This window comes from Borostomias antarcticus (assembly GCF_949987555.1).
Source record: "Borostomias antarcticus genome assembly, chromosome: 9".
Taxonomy (NCBI): Eukaryota; Metazoa; Chordata; class Actinopteri; order Stomiiformes; family Stomiidae; genus Borostomias; species Borostomias antarcticus.
This window is the reverse complement of record NC_140242.1, coordinates 3,169,373-3,188,311: the sequence shown is the minus strand read 5'-3', so window position 1 is coordinate 3,188,311 and position 18,939 is coordinate 3,169,373. Positions and strand designations below refer to the sequence as shown.

General features: G+C 50.0%; 2 protein-coding genes across 3 annotated transcripts in view; one reads left to right on the top strand and one right to left on the bottom strand.

Annotated features, from left to right (window-relative positions):
• Window positions 1-8,407, bottom strand: part of LOC311313029 (Golgi pH regulator) — a 14,490-nt gene extending 6,083 nt beyond the window's left edge. Inside the window, exons 1-7 of the mRNA XM_084443050.1 lie at window positions 8,194-8,407; window positions 7,434-7,493; window positions 7,054-7,157; window positions 6,859-6,965; window positions 6,372-6,473; window positions 5,872-5,992; window positions 2,989-3,069 (exon numbers count right to left, since the gene is read on the bottom strand). Coding sequence (XP_084299176.1) covers window positions 2,989-3,069; window positions 5,872-5,992; window positions 6,372-6,473; window positions 6,859-6,965; window positions 7,054-7,157; window positions 7,434-7,493; window positions 8,194-8,235 — 617 coding nt within the window. The 5' untranslated portion in view covers window positions 8,236-8,407. The remainder of the gene's footprint in view (window positions 1-2,988; window positions 3,070-5,871; window positions 5,993-6,371; window positions 6,474-6,858; window positions 6,966-7,053; window positions 7,158-7,433; window positions 7,494-8,193) is intronic.
• A 3,480-nt stretch (window positions 8,408-11,887) lies between these two features.
• Window positions 11,888-17,789, top strand: LOC311313573 (uncharacterized protein). Of its 2 annotated transcripts, XM_084443727.1 has the most exons (9): window positions 11,888-11,932; window positions 12,356-12,495; window positions 12,809-12,833; window positions 12,936-12,991; window positions 13,706-13,920; window positions 15,155-15,396; window positions 15,505-15,624; window positions 16,107-16,266; window positions 17,430-17,789. In XM_084443727.1, exons 2-9 carry the CDS (start codon window positions 12,482-12,484, stop codon window positions 17,768-17,770), a joined length of 1,173 nt encoding a protein of 390 aa, XP_084299853.1. In that variant the 5' UTR covers window positions 11,888-11,932; window positions 12,356-12,481; the 3' UTR covers window positions 17,771-17,789. The 2 variants fall into 2 exon arrangements, with proteins under 2 accessions (XP_084299853.1, XP_084299854.1); XM_084443728.1 differs by lacking the exon at window positions 11,888-11,932 and having other exon boundaries at window positions 12,254-12,495.
• Window positions 17,790-18,939: the final 1,150 nt, after the last annotated feature.

Below are 18,939 nucleotides of genomic sequence, written 5' to 3'. Positions count from 1 at the left end.
CTCCATGGCGCCATACAAGCAGGCACGGCCAATATCCTGACAGCACTGTATTGTAATGAGAGGGAAGGGGGGGGGGGCGGGGGGAGGGGTTGGGGTTCGTGTAATGTGCGTGTTTGTGTGTGTGTGTTTCTGAGTCCGTGAGTTCAGTCCATGTGTGTGTGTGTGTGTATGCCTCTGGTTGTGGAGACGTAATCTCGTTGGCTCAAACCGCGGAATGTCTTAGCGATAACACAGCAGGTTGCTATGGAGACGCCCTCGATCAGCCTCGAGACCAAAAGTCAACAGCAGGAGTCCATGGGGAGGGAAAGGAGGGGGGGGGGGGGGGTGAAGCCTGTGAATCTTCAGGGGAGTTTGGGCGAAACGGCCTCGACAGCCGGGTGGGGGCAAATAGGTAAATGATAGAATATCAAGTAAATTTCACATGCTCGAACAAATCCTTAATGATTAATAAACGATTTTCGATTAATTGATCGCCTCCCTACTAAACACCAAATACCAAGTCAGAAACCTAGGTGTCATGTTTCTTTCAGATCTTAATTTCGAGGCCCATGTTAAGAATGTGACAGGGACATCTTTTTATCACCTGAAAAACATTGTTAAGGTGGAAACCTTTTTTTCTCCCAGGCCGACACTGAAAGACTAATGCATGCTTTTATCAGTAGCAGGTTGGATTACTGTAACACTCTCTTATCTGGTCTACCAAAGAAAGCTATTAGCCAACTTCAGATGATACAGAATGCTGCAGCACGCAGACCAGGAGGAGAGCACACATCACACCAGTTTTAAAATCACTGCACTGGTTAACTGTCAATTTTAGAATAGATTTTAAGACTCGTTTATCAATTTTATAAAGCACTCCATAGTAATGCACCTGAATACATCAGGCATGCTTTTAGGATATACTGTACACCAAGTAGGCCCCTAAGATCCTCTGGCACTGAACTTTTAACGGTTCCTAGATCAGGACCAAGACACACGGGGAGGAAGCCTTCCTGCCTCTGGAATACCTCGCCAGAAAACTTAAGAATTGGCTGAGTGGGAACTTTTAAACGAAATCTTAAGACATATCTTTTTAATCTCGATTTTATCATGTAGTTTTACCCGTTTTAGTTAAAAAAAATATTTTATATATCACTTTTATTTATTTTGACTGTTTCTTACTTTTTATTCTCTTCTACCATATATGATCTGTCCTGTTTTATTTTCTTATTTTTATCCATTTTAAAAATGTTTTTATTTATTCTGTAAAGCACTGTGCTACATCTGCTTGTATGAACAGTGCCATATAAATAAAGTTGACTTTGACTTCTGTGAGCATCCAGATATTAGTAGGTGTACAGATCCACACACGGCAGTGGCAGAACCCAGCTGGGTAGTGGGATTGAGCTTGTTCTGGCAGAACCCGGCTGGGTAGTGGGATTGAGCTTGTTCTGGCAGAACCCAGCTGGGTAGTGGGATTGAGCTTGTTCTGGCAGAACCCAGCTGGGTAGTGGGATTGAGCTTGTTCTGGCAGAACCCAGCTGGGTAGTGGGATTGAGCTTGTTCTGGCAGAACCCAGCTGGGTAGTGGGACTGAGCTTGTTCTGGCAGAACCCAGCTGGGTAGTGGGATTGAGCTTGTTCTGGCAGAACCCAGCTGGGTAGTGGGACTGAGCTTGTTCTGGCAGAACCCGGCTGGGTAGTGGGATTGAGCTTGTTCTGGCAGAACCCAGCTGGGTAGTGGGATTGAGCTTGTTCTGGCAGAACCCAGCTGGGTAGTGGGATTGAGCTTGTTCTGGCAGAACCCGGCTGGGTAGTGGGATTGAGCTTGTTCTGGCAGAACCCGGCTGGGTAGTGGGATTGAGCTTGTTCTGGCAGAACCCAGCTGGGTAGTGGGACTGAGCTTGTTCTGGCAGAACCCAGCTGGGTAGTGGGATTGAGCTTGTTCTGGCAGAACCCAGATGGGTAGTGGGATTGAGCTTGTTCTGGCAGAACCCAGCTGGGTAGTGGGATTGAGCTTGTTCTGGCAGAACCCGGCTGGGTAGTGGGATTGAGCTTGTTCTGGCAGAACCCAGCTGGGTAGTGGGATAGAGCTTGTTCTGGCAGAACCCAGCTGGGTAGTGGGATTGAGCTTGTTCTGGCTGAACCCAGCTGGGTAGTGGGATTGAGCTTGTTCTGGCAGAACCCAGCTGGGTAGTGGGATTGAGCTTGTTCTGGCAGAACCCGGCTGGGTAGTGGGATTGAGCTTGTTCTGGCAGAACCCAGCTGGGTAGTGGGATTGAGCTTGTTCTGGCTGAACCCAGCTGGGTAGTGGGATTGAGCTTGTTCTGGCAGAACCCAGCTGGGTAGTGGGATTGAGCTTGTTCTGGCTGAACCCAGCTGGGTAGTGGGATTGAGCTTGTTCTGGCAGAACCCAGCTGGGTAGTGGGATTGAGCTTGTTCTGGCAGAACCCGGCTGGGTAGTGGGATTGAGCTTGTTCTGGCAGAACCCAGCTGGGTAGTGGGATTGAGCTTGTTCTGGCAGAACCCAGCTGGGTAGTGGGATTGAGCTTGTTCTGGCAGAACCCAGCTGGGTAGTGGGATTGAGCTTGTTCTGGCAGAACCCAGCTGGGTAGTGGGATTGAGCTTGTTCTGGCAGAACCCAGCTGGGTAGTGGGATTGAGCTTGTTCTGGCTGGCATGAGCCACTGATTGACTTTATTCTTGAGTGAGTGAAGAGAGTTGGAGAGCCTGCTGCAGATGATTACTAAAGAGCCCCTGAACCCCCCCCCCCCCCCCCCCCTCTCTCTCTCTCTCTCTCTCTCTCTCTCTCTCTCTCTCTCCCTCCCTCTCTCCCTCTCTCTCTCTCTCTCTCTCTCTCTCACCCTCTCTCTCTCTCTCTCTCTCTCTCTCTCTCTCTCTCTCTGTCTCTCTCTCTGTCTCTCTCATTCTCACTCTCTCTCTCTCTCACCCTCTCTCTCTCACCCTCTCTCTCTCTCTCTCCCTCCCTCTCTCTCTCTCTCTCTCTCTCACCGTTTCTTCTTGCTGACGATCATGTCCATGGTTTGGAGCAGTCTCCTCTCCAAGGCCAGGATGTCACTGTCTGTCACGTTCCTGGGAGGTAAACAAATCAACACTAGTGTGAGGTAGGGCTGACATCCAGACTTGTTTATTTCGGGGACAGAAAGTGCAGCCGATTGGCCAGTGAGAGAGTTGGACTATGGGTTGTGTGGCTGTGGGGGGGGGGAGAGGGCTGAGGCTGCCGTCCGTTTGTCTGGGAAGGGGTGGGGTGGGAGGAAGGGGTGAGGTGGGAGGAAGGGGTGAGGTGGGAGGAAGGGGTGGGGTGAGAGGAAGGGGTGGGTTGAGAGGAAGGGGTGAGGTGAGAGGAAGGGGTGAGGTGAGAGGAAGGGGTGAGGTGAGAGGAAGGGGTGAGGTGGGAGGAAGGGGTGAGGTGGGAGGATGGAGTGAGGTGAGAGGAAGAGGAAGGGGTGAGGTGAGAGGAAGGGGCGAGGTGAGAGGAAGGGGTGAGGTGGGAGGAAGGGGTGAGGTGGGAGGAAGGGGTGAGGTGAGAGGAAGGGGTGAGGTGGGAGGAAGGGGTGAGGTGGGAGGAAGGGGTGAGGTGGGAGGATGGAGTGAGGTGAGAGGAAGGGGTGAGGTGGGAGGAAGGGGTGAGGTGAGAGGAAGGGGTGAGGTGGGAGGAAGGGGTGAGGTGGGAGGAAGGGGTGAGGTGGGAGGATGGAGTGAGGTGAGAGGAAGAGGAAGGGGTGAGGTGAGAGGAAGGGGCGAGGTGAGAGGAAGGGGTGGGGTGAGAGGATGGAGTGAGGTGAGAGGAAGGGGTGGGGTGGGAGGAAGGGGTGAGGTGGGAGGATGGAGTGAGGTGAGAGGAAGGGGTGAGGTGGGAGGAAGGGGTGAGGTGAGAGGAAGGGGTGGGGTGGGAGGAAGGGGTGAGGTGGGAGGAAGGGGTGGGGTGGGAGGAAGGGGTGGGGTGGGAGGAAGGGGTGGGGTGAGAGGAAGGGGTGAGGTGGGAGGAAGGGGTGAGAGGAAGAGGAAGGGGTGAGGTGAGAGGAAGGGGTGAGGTGAGAGGAAGGGGTGAGGTGGGAGGAAGAGGAAGGGGTGAGGTGAGAGGAAGGGGTGAGGTGAGAGGAAGGGGTGAGGTGGGAGGAAGGGGTGAGAGGAAGAGGAAGGGGTGGGGTGAGAGGAAGGGGTGGGGTGAGAGGAAGGGGTGAGAGGAAGGGGTGAGGTGAGAGGAAGGGGTGGGGTGAGAGGAAGGGGTGGGGTGAGAGGAAGGGGTGAGAGGAAGGGGTGAGGTGAGAGGAAGGGGTGAGGTGGGAGGAAGGGGTGAGGTGAGAGGAAGGGGTGAGGTGGGAGGAAGGGGTGAGGTGAGAGGAAGGGGTGGGGTGGGAGGAAGGGGTGAGGTGAGAGGAAGGGGTGAGGTGAGAGGAAGGGGTGGGGTGGGAGGAAGGGGTGGGGTGGGAGGAAGGGGTGAGGTGAGAGGAAGGGGTGGGTTGGGAGGAAGGGGTGGGGTGAGAGGAAGGGGTGAGGTGGGAGGAAGGGGTGAGGTGGGAGGAAGGGGTGAGGTGGGAGGAAGGGGTGAGAGGAAGAGGAAGGGGTGGGGTGAGAGGAAGGGGTGGGGTGAGAGGAAGGGGTGAGAGGAAGGGGTGAGGTGAGAGGAAGGGGTGAGGTGGGAGGAAGGGGTGAGGTGAGAGGAAGGGGTGAGGTGGGAGGAAGGGGTGAGGTGAGAGGAAGGGGTGGGGTGGGAGGAAGGGGTGAGGTGAGTGGAAGGGGTGAGGTGAGAGGAAGGGGTGGGGTGGGAGGAAGGGGTGGGGTGGGAGGAAGGGGTGAGGTGAGAGGAAGGGGTGGGGTGGGAGGAAGGGGTGGGGTGAGAGGAAGGGGTGAGGTGGGAGGAAGGGGTGAGGTGGGAGGAAGGGGTGAGGTGAGAGGAAGGGGTGGGGTGGGAGGAAGGGGTGAGGTGAGAGGAAGGGGTGAGGTGGGAGGAAGGGGTGAGGTGGGAGGAAAGGGTGAGAGGAAGAGGAAGGGGTGAGGTGAGAGGAAGGGGTGGGGTGGGAGGAAGGGGTGAGGTGAGAGGAAGGGGTGGGGTGGGAGGAAGGGGTGAGGTGAGAGGAAGGGGTGAGGTGGGAGGAAGGGGTGAGGTGGGAGGAAAGGGTGAGAGGAAGAGGAAGGGGTGAGGTGAGAGGAAGGGGTGGGGTGGGAGGAAGGGGTGAGGTGAGAGGAAGGGGTGAGGTGGGAGGAAAGGGTGAGAGGAAGAGGAAGGGGTGAGGTGAGAGGAAGGGGTGAGGTGGGAGGATGGAGTGAGGTGGGAGGAAGGGGTGAGGTGGGAGGAAGAGGAAGGGGTGGGGTGGGAGGAAGGGGTGAGGTGAGAGGAAGGGGTGAGGTGGGAGGAAAGGGTGAGAGGAAGAGGAAGGGGTGGGGTGAGAGGAAGGGGTGGGGTGGGAGGAAGGGGTGAGGTGAGAGGAAGGGGTGGGGTGGGAGGAAGGGGTGGGGTGGGAGGAAGGGGTGAGGTGAGAGGAAGGGGTGGGGTGGGAGGAAAGGGTGAGAGGAAGAGGAAGGGGTGAGGTGAGAGGAAGGGGTGAGGTGAGAGGAAGGGGTGAGGTGGGAGGAAGGGGTGAGGTGGGAGGAAGGGGTGAGGTGAGAGGAAGGGGTGAGGTGAGAGGATGGAGTGAGGTGGGAGGAAGGGGTTGGGTGGGAGGAAGGGGTGGGGTGAGAGGAAGGGGTGGGGTGGGAGGAAGGGGTGGGGTGAGAGGAAGGGGTGAGGTGGGAGGATGGAGTGAGGTGGGAGGAAGGGGTGAGGTGAGAGGAAGGGGTGAGGTGGACTTCACAAGCCAAATGGAATGCAGCATAGCAAGCAAGTAGACCATGTAGGTGCGTAGGATTGTGGGTAGTGTAGTTCTGTCTCACCTGAGGAAATAGGACATGTAGGTGTAGGGACAGTTGACGGCACCGAAGCCAGACAGCAGAGCCATGAGGGTGACCCCTATGACCCCCACACGACTGATCAGCTGCTCAATGGACAGGATTCCTGTGGGACAGAACACAGTCCAGGACCATATATATTCACACAGACCGTGCACACACATGACGTGCACACACACACGACGCACACACACACGACACACACACACACACACACACACACACACACACACACACACACACACACACACACACACACACACACACACACGACAAAGACGAAAACACTGCTACATTATATCACAATGCTAGCTAGACTCTTTGAGAATATCAGGAGTTTGAAGCTATGACAGCTGAGCTGACCCACATCAATGGACTACTAGGGGAAGGACAGATGCAGCAGCTGCTGACACACAGGGGTTTGGGTTTGGGGTGCGTGTGGGGCGTGTTTGGGTCATGTTTGGGGTGTGTTTGGTGTCACTCACCATGTTTGGGGCTCAGGATGGGGAAAGGGTCTCCCAGCTTCCAGAAGAAGTACATGAAAGTGAACCAGACCACGCAGGCAAAGAGAAGCCTCTGTCTGTGCACTGAAACACAAGAACGCACACAAACTAGTGTGTTGCTATGAGGCTAAAAGGATTTCTTAGTCCAAGAATACAAAAAAAGGTTGCTAATTATAGAACAATTTGTAACAATAACAGCCCTGTGAAAAATGTTCCCTTACAGAACCCTTATCGGTGAGGTTCTATGTTCTATAACCCTATTAAGATCAGATAGAGCCGTTTAGGGTTCCAAACAACACCTTACAGAATCCAAAACGGTTCTTAACTAGAACCATTGGAGTCTACTGTACGTGTAATCTTTTTTCAAGAGTGTTATTTATTTGAGTGTATGTTTAATCCCACAACAGGCCTCGTCTGTCGTCTTGATGATGAATTGAGAGTATAAGAGCTTGAATGAAGATCCACTCACACAGGCGTATGTTGCTCACGACGAAGTAACCGATATAGAACGGCACCACGAAGATCAGCACCAGGAGGATCACGTACAGGTTGAACTTCCAGTGGAAATACCTGGAGCTGACGGAGACAGATACGACCTGGATGAGGATCCACGGTGCACTGGGCATACAGGCCAAGATACCATCAAAGTATCAGTAGTTCTTACCTGGTGCTTAACGCACCCAGTATCTCAAAGATGATGAGCTCGAACATGGTGCAGGAGAACGCGAACGTGATGGAGAAGACGACCTGGACGACATACTGGCGTACCTGCCACCCAAACAAGACCACAGGGTATAGCATGGCTAGCTGCTTGGTGATGCATACTACTGGCAATAGACTCTGTGCACCAGCTTCACTACTTCCTGAAAGTCACTTGGCATCTTTATTTCCTGTCCAATATGATTGGATTAAGTGATTAATCAGGTGTGCTGATTAATCACTTAATCCAATCATATAGGACAGGAGATAAAGATGCCAAGTGACTTTCAGGAAGTAGTGGAGCTGGTGCACAGAGCCTATACCCACTATAAAAGAGCTCCATACCTCATAGTCCTTGAACAACTGTCTCATGAAGAACAGCCATCCAAAGCCGAAGAATAGCACCTGCATGGACAGTAGGGAGGTCAGATAGACAGTAGGGAGGTCAGATAGACAGTAGGGAGGTCAGATAGACAGTAGGGAGGTCAGATAGACAGTAGGGAGGTCAGATAGACAGTAGGGAGGTCAGATGATCAGTCAGAAACTAGATAGGGCTAGCAAGCCAGATAGAGACAACAATTAGCTTGCTAGCCATTATTGTAGTTAGAAATCTAGCGGGCTAAATAGTTAGCCATCTAATCAAAGTGCAAACTAGAGACATGCATTTCACAGCAACATGCTAGTCTTTTTGTAGAGAATAACGTTAACTCATGACAGCTTGCTAGCAGAGTCAATGAGCTAGCCAGCTAGCTAGCAGAGTCAATGAGCTAGCCAGCTAGCTAGCAGAGTGAATGAGCTAGCCAGCTAGCTAGCAGAGTCAATGAGCTAGCCAGTTAGCCAGCTAGCTAGCAGAGTCAATGAGCTAGCCAGCTAGCTAGCAGAGTCAATGAGCTAGCCAGCTAGCTAGCAGAGTCAATGAGCTAGCCAGCTAGCTAGCAGAGTCAATGAGCTAGCCAGCTAGCTAGCAGAGTCAATGAGCTAGCCAGTTAGCCAGCTAGCTAGCAGAGTCAATGAGCTAGCCAGTTAGCTAGCAGAGTCAATGAGCTAGCCAGCTAGCTAGCAGAGTCAATGAGCTAGCCAGTTAGCCAGCTAGCTAGCAGCTTGCCTGTGAGGTGAACATTATCACCGAGTCCAACAGAAACGACATGTTTCCGCTCAACGGCCTGTAGAATAGACGGTTCCTTCACTTCCAGCCCACTCATTTAATCGCATTTCATGATGAACGGACGAAGTCAACCTAACTGGGACATTTGTTCACTTTGTTTAAATGTTACTGTATCCGTTTTGGTTTGGCGGCTCGAGCTGTCAAGTTGCGGCGAGTTTTGAATTGCGTCATCAAAATCAGACAAGATCTCGCGAGATAATTTAGTTGAGTGCAGAACATCCATGGTTGGACTTGTGAGGGCAGTGGTTACTCAAACATCTCAGCTTTTTTGGTCAGATCCCCTTTGATGATAGAAAACATTTCAGCATCTCCCCACTGGCCCCCTCCAACACATTTTTTCTACATAATTAAACTGTTGTCTCCCATATATCCTCATGTAGCCTACAGTTGATATATTAGCCTACTGTAAGTGGAGTGGGAATTTCAATGTATCCATCGTGATATAGGCCCATCTTTTTTTTAATGTTTGGTCTAAAATGTAAGCATGTAAATGTAGAATGTAAGACAGTGGTGCAGTGGAGTTGGCCTGGCCTACAGTTCCAGGATGTCCATTCACCACAATGGTTAATATAAAAATAACCTCAATCGATTTTACCTTTCTATATGACAAAATATATGTAATGACAACAACAGCAGATTAGCGATCTGCATAATTGTTAACTATAACTAACTTCACCCTCGACTCGCTTCCATGGGTCTTGAACAATAAGCCTGCTGAATTTCAACGTCATACAGAGAAAATACAGACAGTCAGACAGACTCCTTCCCTTATAGTATGATGATATTTCTAGATTACTGGTTACGTTTAATATCACAGCAATGGTTTCCATCTGGCGCAGTGCCCCACAGTTTGAGAACTGCTGGTTTATGGGGGCAACCAACTCTGGCCGGGCTGAGCCTGTTCTGGTAGACCTCTCTCTCCTGGACAGGAAATGAATTATTTTGCAGATGTAGAATCTCCACTTCTGAACAGGAATCCAGTGTGGGGGGCTGAGCTAATGAAACTACGAGAGGAAAGTCCCATGCTGCTGATATACACACCTACAAGTGAAAAGTCAAGATTGTGACTAAAAGAAAAAATGAATATTGCCCCCAGAGCACTGATAAGACCCCAGTGGAAGATCATTGGGTTCATATGGGGCAGCCTGGTTGAATGCTCCTTGATAACCTACCGTAGCCTACTACGCATTGTCTTATTTTCATCAGTGATTTGACCTGCCAACCTATCATATCATCTGTATAATACTCAGTTTCTGCTCTCCTTTGAGGGTTGGTACTTGAGATAAAGGGTTAACGGGCGTGGCAGTATAGCCGTGTGATCCTCCTGGCCTTCACGCACACTCACCTTTATACACACAACAACATCAGCCGACACCCCGTGTTGACCTTGTGCCTGGTCTGTGTGGCAGGGGCAGGCGGTTCCCTCCCCTGCTGAACTCTGCTCTGAAAACCTCTCTGATGTGGGTGGTTTCACACGCAGACAGACTGGGAGACTAGTAAGGTTTCAGGTGAGGCTGAGGAACAGAGAGGTGTGAGACAGGTAAGGTTTCAGGTGAGGCTGTGAGGAACAGAGAGGTGTGAGACAGATAAGGTTTCAGGTGAGGCCGTGAGGAACAGAGAGGTGTGAGACAGATAAGGTTTCAGGTGAGGCTGTGAGGAAGAGAGGTGTGAGACATATAAGGTTTCAGGTGAGGCTGTGAGGAACAGAGAGGTGTGAGACAGATAAGGTTTTAGGTGAGTCTGTGAGGAACAGAGAGGTGTGAGACAGATAAGGTTTCAGGTGAGGCTGTGAGGGACAGAGGTGTGAGACAGATAAGGTTTCAGGTGAGGCTGTGAGGGACAGAGAGGTGTGAGACAGATAAGGTTTCAGGTGAGGGTGTGAGGAACAGAGAGGTGTGAGACAGATAAGGTTTTAGGTGAGTCTGTGAGGAACAGAGAGGTGTGAGACAGATAAGGTTTCAGGTGAGGCTGAGGAACAGAGAGGTGTGAGACAGATAAGGTTTCAGGTGAGGCTGTGAGGAAGAGAGAGGTGTGAGACAGATAAGGTTTCAGGTGAGGCTGTGAGGAAGAGAGAGGTGTGAGACAGATAAGGTTTCAGGTGAGGCAGATACACAGATATTTATGAAAACATACTTTTTTCTCTGTGTTTTGGCCTCCGGTCCACACGTACAGAGTTTTTGGTCACTGAAAACAAATCTTTTTGAGGCCGTCTTCCAAGGTGGAGATCTGTAAAAACTCTGGTTTAAGTGGATTTGTGGGGAGGGGTAAAACAGAGCGTTCAGGTCTCACATGCACGATAGCGAATGGGAAGTAGGACTACGTCTCTTCTGGACCAGGCCTGGCAGATGCAAGCCTTAAAGCTTTTATCTCTGCACTTTACCTTGCCGTGTGGACAGTGATATTTTCCAAAAATTCCAAAGTTGGTGTTGATGCGATTCTTTTTATTATTATTATTTTACCTGAGGGGGGGGGGGGGGGGTGATTTAACCACATATCTGACACTCAAAACAATGTTTCATATCTGTGGGGGACGACAGGTACATTGTGCACTTGTTCACTTCCTCAATCCTTGAGAGATGAGGGTTGTGCCGCTAGGGGGGAAGTGATCATCCGGAAACACCATCCTGGGCAGAGAGGAGTTTGACCTGAGGACAGCTGGTCAGTGCGTGAAGAGACAAGGAGAAGTAGCAGGGAGGCAGGTCACTGGTCGACACTCCAGGATGGTGGAGGAATATCCCTGTAGAGCAGACCTCAGAACTGGTTAAACAGGATATAGCAGGCCTACAGTAGGCTATGCAGTGTGGCTGTGTATCTTGCAAGCGAAAAATACCGACAACCCAATTAATACCCTATAGATGTAGCCATGGGTTTTGCATTTAGGCTAATTGGTCAGTGGTGTGCATTTGGAACTGAATTAAACAAATGAAAAAGTTGGTCAAATTACCCCCATAGTCACAAATAACCTAAGTTTTTGACTGTCCCAATTGCAAGAATATTTAACATATGTTTAAGAGATGTAGGCTATTGGGTATTCAATAAGTGGCAAATACAAAAGGCAAAAAGAACCATCAACCGTCCAAAATCCTAGCCTGGCATCGCCAGCCTGATCGTAATCCGCGGCTAGAACATACATTTGTTAGTGCCAATCACAACCGTTTATCGAATATGGGGCAGGTTTAATAGATAACGGAACAGAGGAGCGCCCAGCGAGCACCGTAGGCATTTTCGCTGATTGGTTGTAGGTCTATCCAATTGTGTCCAGGTGTTTTTTGATCTACGCCCGTTGGTAACGCCCCTTTGGAATCGGAAAGCAACTGTGAGTTTCCAGCATGGATGGACAGTGTTTCCAGACCCTCCGCATTTTTGCGAATTGGGTCTGGCGAACTGGCGAAGCCAGGCTACCAAAGTCAATTGGCTATTGTATTTTTTATTAACCACTCTAAATGACGTATGAACTTTAACAGTACTTTTTATGTATTTCATTTAATTATTCTGGTATTCAAATAAATAATTTAGAGCCAGCAAATTCATCCACACTAAAAACGACGCTCTCAAGCCGCCTGGCGGCCCCTAGTGGCGGAGCCGAGACACTGCACACGTCTTCGGTCCTCCTGGTGGAACCAACGCAACTGAAAGTAGATGAAAACTCCAGCGAAGCCAAAGTGATTTCATATACGAGGTAGGTATAATATTTTCACTATTTTCTGTCTCTTTTCTGTAAACCAGACATATCACCTAGAAACTATGGGTCGAGGCATTTCAAGCTTGGTTTTAGCTCGTAATATAGCCCCAAAAAAGTCTGAAAAACGGATAATAATTTTACTAGACAGGTCGACTATACGGAAGTCAGGGGATCCTAATGGAAAGCGCTTTCTCCCAGCTGTAGGGGATAGTAGGCTATACGATATAGTTCATATTAGTTGATGTGTCAAATGGTGTTGTTGAGATCGATTAAACGGCTGAGATAAAGACAGCTGATTTAGAGGGGTTTGGTTTTATCAGCGCCCTTAATGAATCTCTCCACCTCCTCACTCCTTCCGTGTTTTGTGTCCCTGTGCGGAAAGCAAACTAATGTGTCTGACCTGGTTGTTTTTCTCTACAGAATGAGGAAGGAGTTGTGCGATCTGATATCCATTCTGTGATCTACCTACGGCTCCCAGAGGTCCAGACCAGCACCTGACCACAGCTCAGACTAACCTACTCAACAACAAAAAACTACTGTCACAACATGGAGCCAAAGGGGTAGGCATGTTGTTTTAATCACTACAGTTACACAATTATGAGAACAGCATTTCAAGAATGCCTTAAAGGAACATACACGTTCAGTCTTCTCAGCTCCATCCCATCTTAAAAAATGAAGAAAACACCTTCACACTGTAATCATGCTCCAATATACTCTACTCTTCTGCCAATCACAGCCCATGTTGACCCTCCTTGCTCTTTACGCCCGTTTTATTCCTGTCCATGCATTTCACATATTCCATTTTATATTTGGAGAATTACTGAACACCCCTCACATTGTTCTCCATGTTCTCTCTCCTGAACCTGCACACAGTTCTACACCCACGCCAGGGGAACAGGTAACCACACCGGGATCTTTAAAGAGCGTGCCAAGATACTCGCAAAATCACCTCCAACATCTGATAAGATCCTTATCAACATTTTGTTCCTCTTGTTTTCAGACCCCCACTATGGTGTATCCTGAAAAGACCTCACAGTCCTCCGGCCCTGCATACAGGTGATGACTCATTTTTGTGGTATCAGAGATATTCTTAAAGGGGTATTCTGACATTTTTGAACTAGGGCCGACATATTCGACTTACCCATAATGTTGTTGATTGATGGAGATCATTTTCAGCTGATTCCATGCTTGCTCGTTTCGGGCGTTCACGGCTCACACCAAACTGGTTAGCGCTCAAAGAAAACTCACTTGAACACTCCACAGTGCGCCCAAATCAAAGATGAGGACAGGCTGTTGGGGGCTCATTTTAGTTTTTTTTTAGTCCAGCTATTGTTGAACCCATTCATTTATTTTGACCTATATACCTCTCTCTGTAAATGAGGCGGAGTGATACGTAACTAGCTGGCACTATTGTCTTCACAACAACAACCAGAAAACAACCAACAGAAGAGTGGACTATTCTCTTACTATCAACACAACAGCAAGTTGCAGTGGCCACGTTCGAAAGAGATATGTCTTTGATGAGGAGATTTAGGAGGTTTATCTGCCTATCCTTACTTGTTTGGAGTGTTTATAAGTGAGTTTTCTTTGAATGCTAGCTGGTTTGGTTTGATTGTGCTAGCAGAGAGCATGGGATCAGTTGAAAATGATGTCCATCAGTCAACAACATTATGGATAAGTCAAAAATGAGGCCGTAGTTCAAAAATTCTAGGCTATCCCTTTAATCTTTTAAGTGTAGTAATGATCCCCTGATCGTCCTGTGTCCCCCAGGCTCCCCTGCCCTCGTGCAGGTCTGTTCCAGTGCCGTCTGACAGGTCTGTGCTTTCAGATGGAGGGAGAGGGGGAGGTGCTGTACCACACTGTCCAGTGGGACGAAAGCCTCCTCTTCAACACAGGCCAGACAGCAGCAGGACCCCTGTTCAAAATCGACTGTCCTCAGGGCTCTGTCTGTCAGCTGCACCTCCCCCACTGTGAGATTCCCACTGGTGAGTTATAGACCTCCCTCCCTCGCACCTCCTCTCAACCAGCAAGTCCTCTCCCAGGACCTCCCCAGCTAGGACCTCCTCACCCCTGTACCTCCTTCCCCTGCACCTCCTCACCCTGTACCTCCTCACCCAGCCCCGCCTCATCCCCCTGCACCTCCTCACCCTGTATCTCCTCACCCAGCCCCACCTCATCCCCCTGCACCTCCTCACCCTGTATCACCTCACCCAGCCCCGCCTCATCCCCCTGCACCTCCTCACCCTGTATCTCCTCACCCAGCCCCGCCTCATCCCCCTGCACCTCCTCACCCTGCACCTCCTCACCCAGCCCCGCCTCATCCCCCTGCACCTCCTCATCCTGTACCTCCTCACCCAGCCCCGCCTCATCCCCCTGCACCTCCTCACCCTGTACCTCCTCACCCTGCACCTCCTCACCCTGTATCTCCTCACCCTGTATCTCCTCACCCTGTACCTCCTCACCCTGCACCTCCTCACCCTGCACCTCCTCACCCTGTACCTCCTCACCCAGCCCCGCCTCATCCCCCTGCACCTCCTCCCCCTGCACCTCCTCACCCTGTACCTCCTCACCCAGCCCCACCTCATCCCCCTGCACCTCCTCCCCCTGCACCTCATCCCCCTGTACCTCCTCACCCAGCCCCGCCTCATCCCCCTGCACCTCCTCACCCTGTATCTCCTCACCCAGCCCCGCCTCCTCCCCCTGCACCTCCTCACCCTGTACCTCCTCACCCAGCCCCGCCTCATCCCCCTGCACCTCCTCACCCTGTATCTCCTCACCCTGTATCTCCTCACCCTGCACCTCCTCACCCTGTATCTCCTCACCCAGCCCCGCCTCATCCCCCTGCACCTCCTCACCCTGTATCTCCTCACCCAGCCCCGCCTCATCCCCCTGCACCTGCTGACCTGTCCTTGAGCAAGACACTAGACCCTAAATGTGTGTGTGTGTGTGTGTGTGTGTGTGTGTGTGTGTGTGTGTTCTTCTGTGTGACAAAGATTTCTTCTTCTAGATTGATCAGTCATTCCGTAGCAACAGACTAACTAGATAATTCATTTTTTTCATCTGCATTTTTGTAAATATGTAGTTTCGGAAGGAATTTAGATACTTTTTAAATGTATTCCGTTCCCATGGTAACATTGTAGACGAGACTGAAGACGGGCTGAGATCAGAGCGAGATGACAGACAGCACAGTTTTCTGAGTGACATGTCGCTGTGTTTCAGGTCGTGGGTCGCTGTCTGTGGCCCACGTCAGCGGAGGCAGCGTGGAGCTCGTGCCGCCGCTCCGGGTGACCGACTCTCACGTGGTGGTGGACGTCACTGGCCTGTCCCAGTGTGGCCTGGTGAGATGTTTCACCCCCTCCCTCACCATCCAGGGCCAGACGGTACTGTTCATCTACCATGTGGGACCGACATATCTCATCTTCAACGTGGTCATCGTACCAAAGAACGTGCCTCTCTCTGAGGTGATCCCCCAACCCCAGCTCCTCATTCACAATTACGCTCAGTTTTTCTGCGTTATCGGGGTTTGGGTAAGACAGCAGTGCTACTAGAACCCCGGCCTCTGTTTTCAGGTGAAGGAGAGACAGGATGGGTGTTCCTACCTACCGGTGAATTCCAACTGCAAGCTGACCATCGATGAAAAATACAGCTTCACCTGTGATCTGAAGGACAAATGCATGACGCAACCACCGGTACATAACATTTATATGAAAGTAATACATTGGGCGATACAAGTTTCAACAACATGGTTAAAATGCGATCTAATGTCCCGTAAACCTAATCTACTTTTGATTGATTGATTGATTTATTGGGTAAAAGTACAAAGAAACAGTACATCCCAGAGGATAGCATGATAAAAGCACACTTAGACACTTGTTTCCAACATGGTCCTCGTTGGTGGACATAACAAAACAAAAACAAAAACATACACAAGAACATACATAAAACAGTCAATACAGTTCCACCCACATTCACTAAAACATACTATGTATGGATGCATATGAGTACAGTCTGAGTGTGTATGACTATTTGTGATAATGTAGGATGTATAGGCTTTGTGTATGTATTTTATACTATAAAATCAAATTGTTGATTGTCGTCGTTCTACTGTAGGATGGGAGGATGTGTAAAACGTTGGTCACTCCTGGGTCAAGCCTCTCCCTCTCCGTTCCAGCATGCGGAGATGTTTGAAAACTACGGACCCAACTACCACCCCAGCTTCCAGATGTTTCTGCCGCCCGAAACGGAAATGGTGGAGCTCAGCCTGATGGAGGGAGGGCTGGAGGGACGATCGGTGTGGAAGCGGATTATCTACCCGATGACCAGACCTCCAGGTAAAGCTCCGCCCACATCTACCACGCCTCAGTTGGCGAGCAGAACTTAGACTTGATGTGGATTTGATGGCACGGAGGATGAAATGCATGTGTGTAAAGCCTTTCTCGTTGGTGGGGGATAGTGGGTATAAAGACCTTCAGTGTACGTTGGTTGGACTATGTGAATCACTAGTGTTCAAGATTCATTTATTTGTCCCAAGGAAAATTTGTCTCAGACATGCAGGTTGCTACATACAGTGCAAATGTGCCTTAACAAGGACAAAACAACCATTAGTGCAAACAGTTTAAAGTGCATTCATACATTCATACATAATACATCAACACTGCTTGCTGTATGGTCAGAGTTTAAGAGACTAACTGATAATGGAATGAAGGAGTTTTTGTATCTGAGGGATCGTTTCTTGTTTTTAACTGGAACTCTAACGTCTGCCAGATGGGAGCAGTTCGTATTCTGCATGCCGGACGTGTGAGGGGTCAGCAGTGATTTTTCTAGCTCGTCTGATTACGGCCTCATCAAAAATCATTTGAAGTGTGGGATACTCTCTCACCCCCATCATTTTCATTGCAGTATGAACCAGTCGATTCATTTGTGATTTTAACTGAACTGATAGATAACCAAACCAGACAGAAATCCCACAACGCAAAATGCTCTCACTAACAGCGTGATAGAATAACATCAATGTAGAAGTAAAGTTGCTGTTGAATCCTGGAGCAGACAGAGTTCACATGGACATTCCAAGACAAGTTACAATCAATATGTCAACCAAAATATTAGTATGAATGAACCTGGGCAATGTGGAGCAGTAGTGGAGAATGATCCCCCAGATGCCCCGGGTCAAAAATCATTTCCTGTTACTGTGCGTCTGGTGTTTCTTGTTGTGGGCGGCTGTAGCTCAGTTGGTAGAGCGGGTCGTTCAGTGATCGAAGGGTCAGTGGTTCGAATCCCAGCTCCGACTGTCCACATGTCGAAGTGTCCTTGAGCAAGACACCTAACCCCAAATTGCTCCCAATGAGCAGGTTAGCACCTTGCATGGCAGCTACCGCCATTGGTGTGTGAATGTGTGAATGAGAGGCCATTGTAAAGCGCTTTGAGTGCCGCTAAGGTGGAAAAGCGCTATATAAGTGCAGTCCATTTACCATTTACCATTTCTGTCCTGTCACAGCTGACGAACCTCATCCGCCCATGACGGGCCCCGTGGAGGAGCAGCTGCAGATCGCCACGCCGGACTTCATGATGCGCGTGTCGTTCCCGATGCTGGCGTGCATCGTGGACGAGCTCCGGCGGCGCGGAGCCATCGGCCCGGAGGAGGCGGAGACTATCAAGGCCGTGGAGGGCAGGCCGGAGACGGCGCGGTTCCTCCTGGAACACGTGGTGAAGAAGGGAACCGAGGCCGCCACCGCCACGAAAGACATCCTGTGGGCGCAGGACCCCTACCTGAGCGAACACCTGGGTCTCAGTCCCCCTGTCCTACCTGAGGAAAATCAAATCAATGACACCTTGTAATAATACAAGATTTCCAATTTGAACGGCTTTATGGTAGAATCAGTTTTAAGGTTTGATGGTTTTAAAGTGATTTATTTCCTCTTCACTCTGGATCGCTGTAGTGGAGATGAGATGGCTCAGTGTGTTTGGGGCAGGTGTGTGGCCGTTGATAAGAAGATACATTCTTAAGACCTCAAAATATCCCTTTAGGTTTCATTAGTGAGAGTCAAATCTGTGACAAAAATGTCCCAGAGACCAACACACTTTTGATCAGATTTATTGCAAGCTTGCAGGTAGTCTAGTCTGACTCAACGGATGTAGGTTTTGTGGATAAACCTTGTCATTCGTCGTCACGCTGCCCAATCGGTGGCGACGCAAATTAATCTGATTCGGCCGAGAGATTCTCTCGGCACCAATCAGATTCGATCCAGACTATTTTGCAAGAGCACCGTCGTTGCGTCCGGGGCTGGCTCCGCCCAAGACGACTGATTGGTTTAAAGAAATACTGTGTTTCCCCCCCCTATTGCAGAATGGTAACATGTCCAGCCAGACCTGTCTCCGGCGCTGCCACAGCGTAAACGTGGTGTGGAGATAGGTCTGGCTATGTGAGACTACAGGTAGTCTAACCCAGAGAGCTGAATATGAATATACATTCCAGGACAGTTTCCTTCATAACAGTGAATAAACAGTGTGAGCTCATGGGTGGTCTTATCTTGGTGAATAAGCGCTCCATTCACAGGATTCTGGCCGTTCTACCAACTGTGCCTTTCTGCTCATGAAACTGTCATAGAAATTGTAATTTCACTACCTCCCTCAACCTTTCACATAGCTGTGCTAACCTCATTTATAAACAGGATGACCTCTGTTCCATTGTCCCTGCAAGATTTACCGCCTTTTCTCATGTCACGTGTCTGTATTTCTCGACCACTGTTGATGATGTCCGCCACTCTATTATGACGTGTACAGATGGGTTAGCCAATCAAATCCCTGGAAGCGTCATACCTGTGTATTGCTTGAATATAAGACCCTGCAACACCGTTCGGGGGCACTTCTGCTGGATACCACTCACATGTGTTATCCTGAAGTCCTTGCGCTCGTATGTTTTCTCAATAAATCAGACTTAACCTTTTTGAGCGAACCTTGGCAAATCTTTTTACTTTCGATCAGATTTAATTCCACTACAAAACATC

What these genes read in the sequence shown, in the direction of transcription:
- LOC311313573 (XM_084443727.1), top strand. An exon ending in CCACTGTGAGATTCCCACTG is followed by an intron (nt 13,921 to 15,154) that starts GTGAGTTATAGA and finishes GCTGTGTTTCAG; the next exon opens with GTCGTGGGTCGCTGTCTGTG. An exon ending in CCCGATGACCAGACCTCCAG is followed by an intron (nt 16,267 to 17,429) that starts GTAAAGCTCCGC and finishes GTCCTGTCACAG; the next exon opens with CTGACGAACCTCATCCGCCC.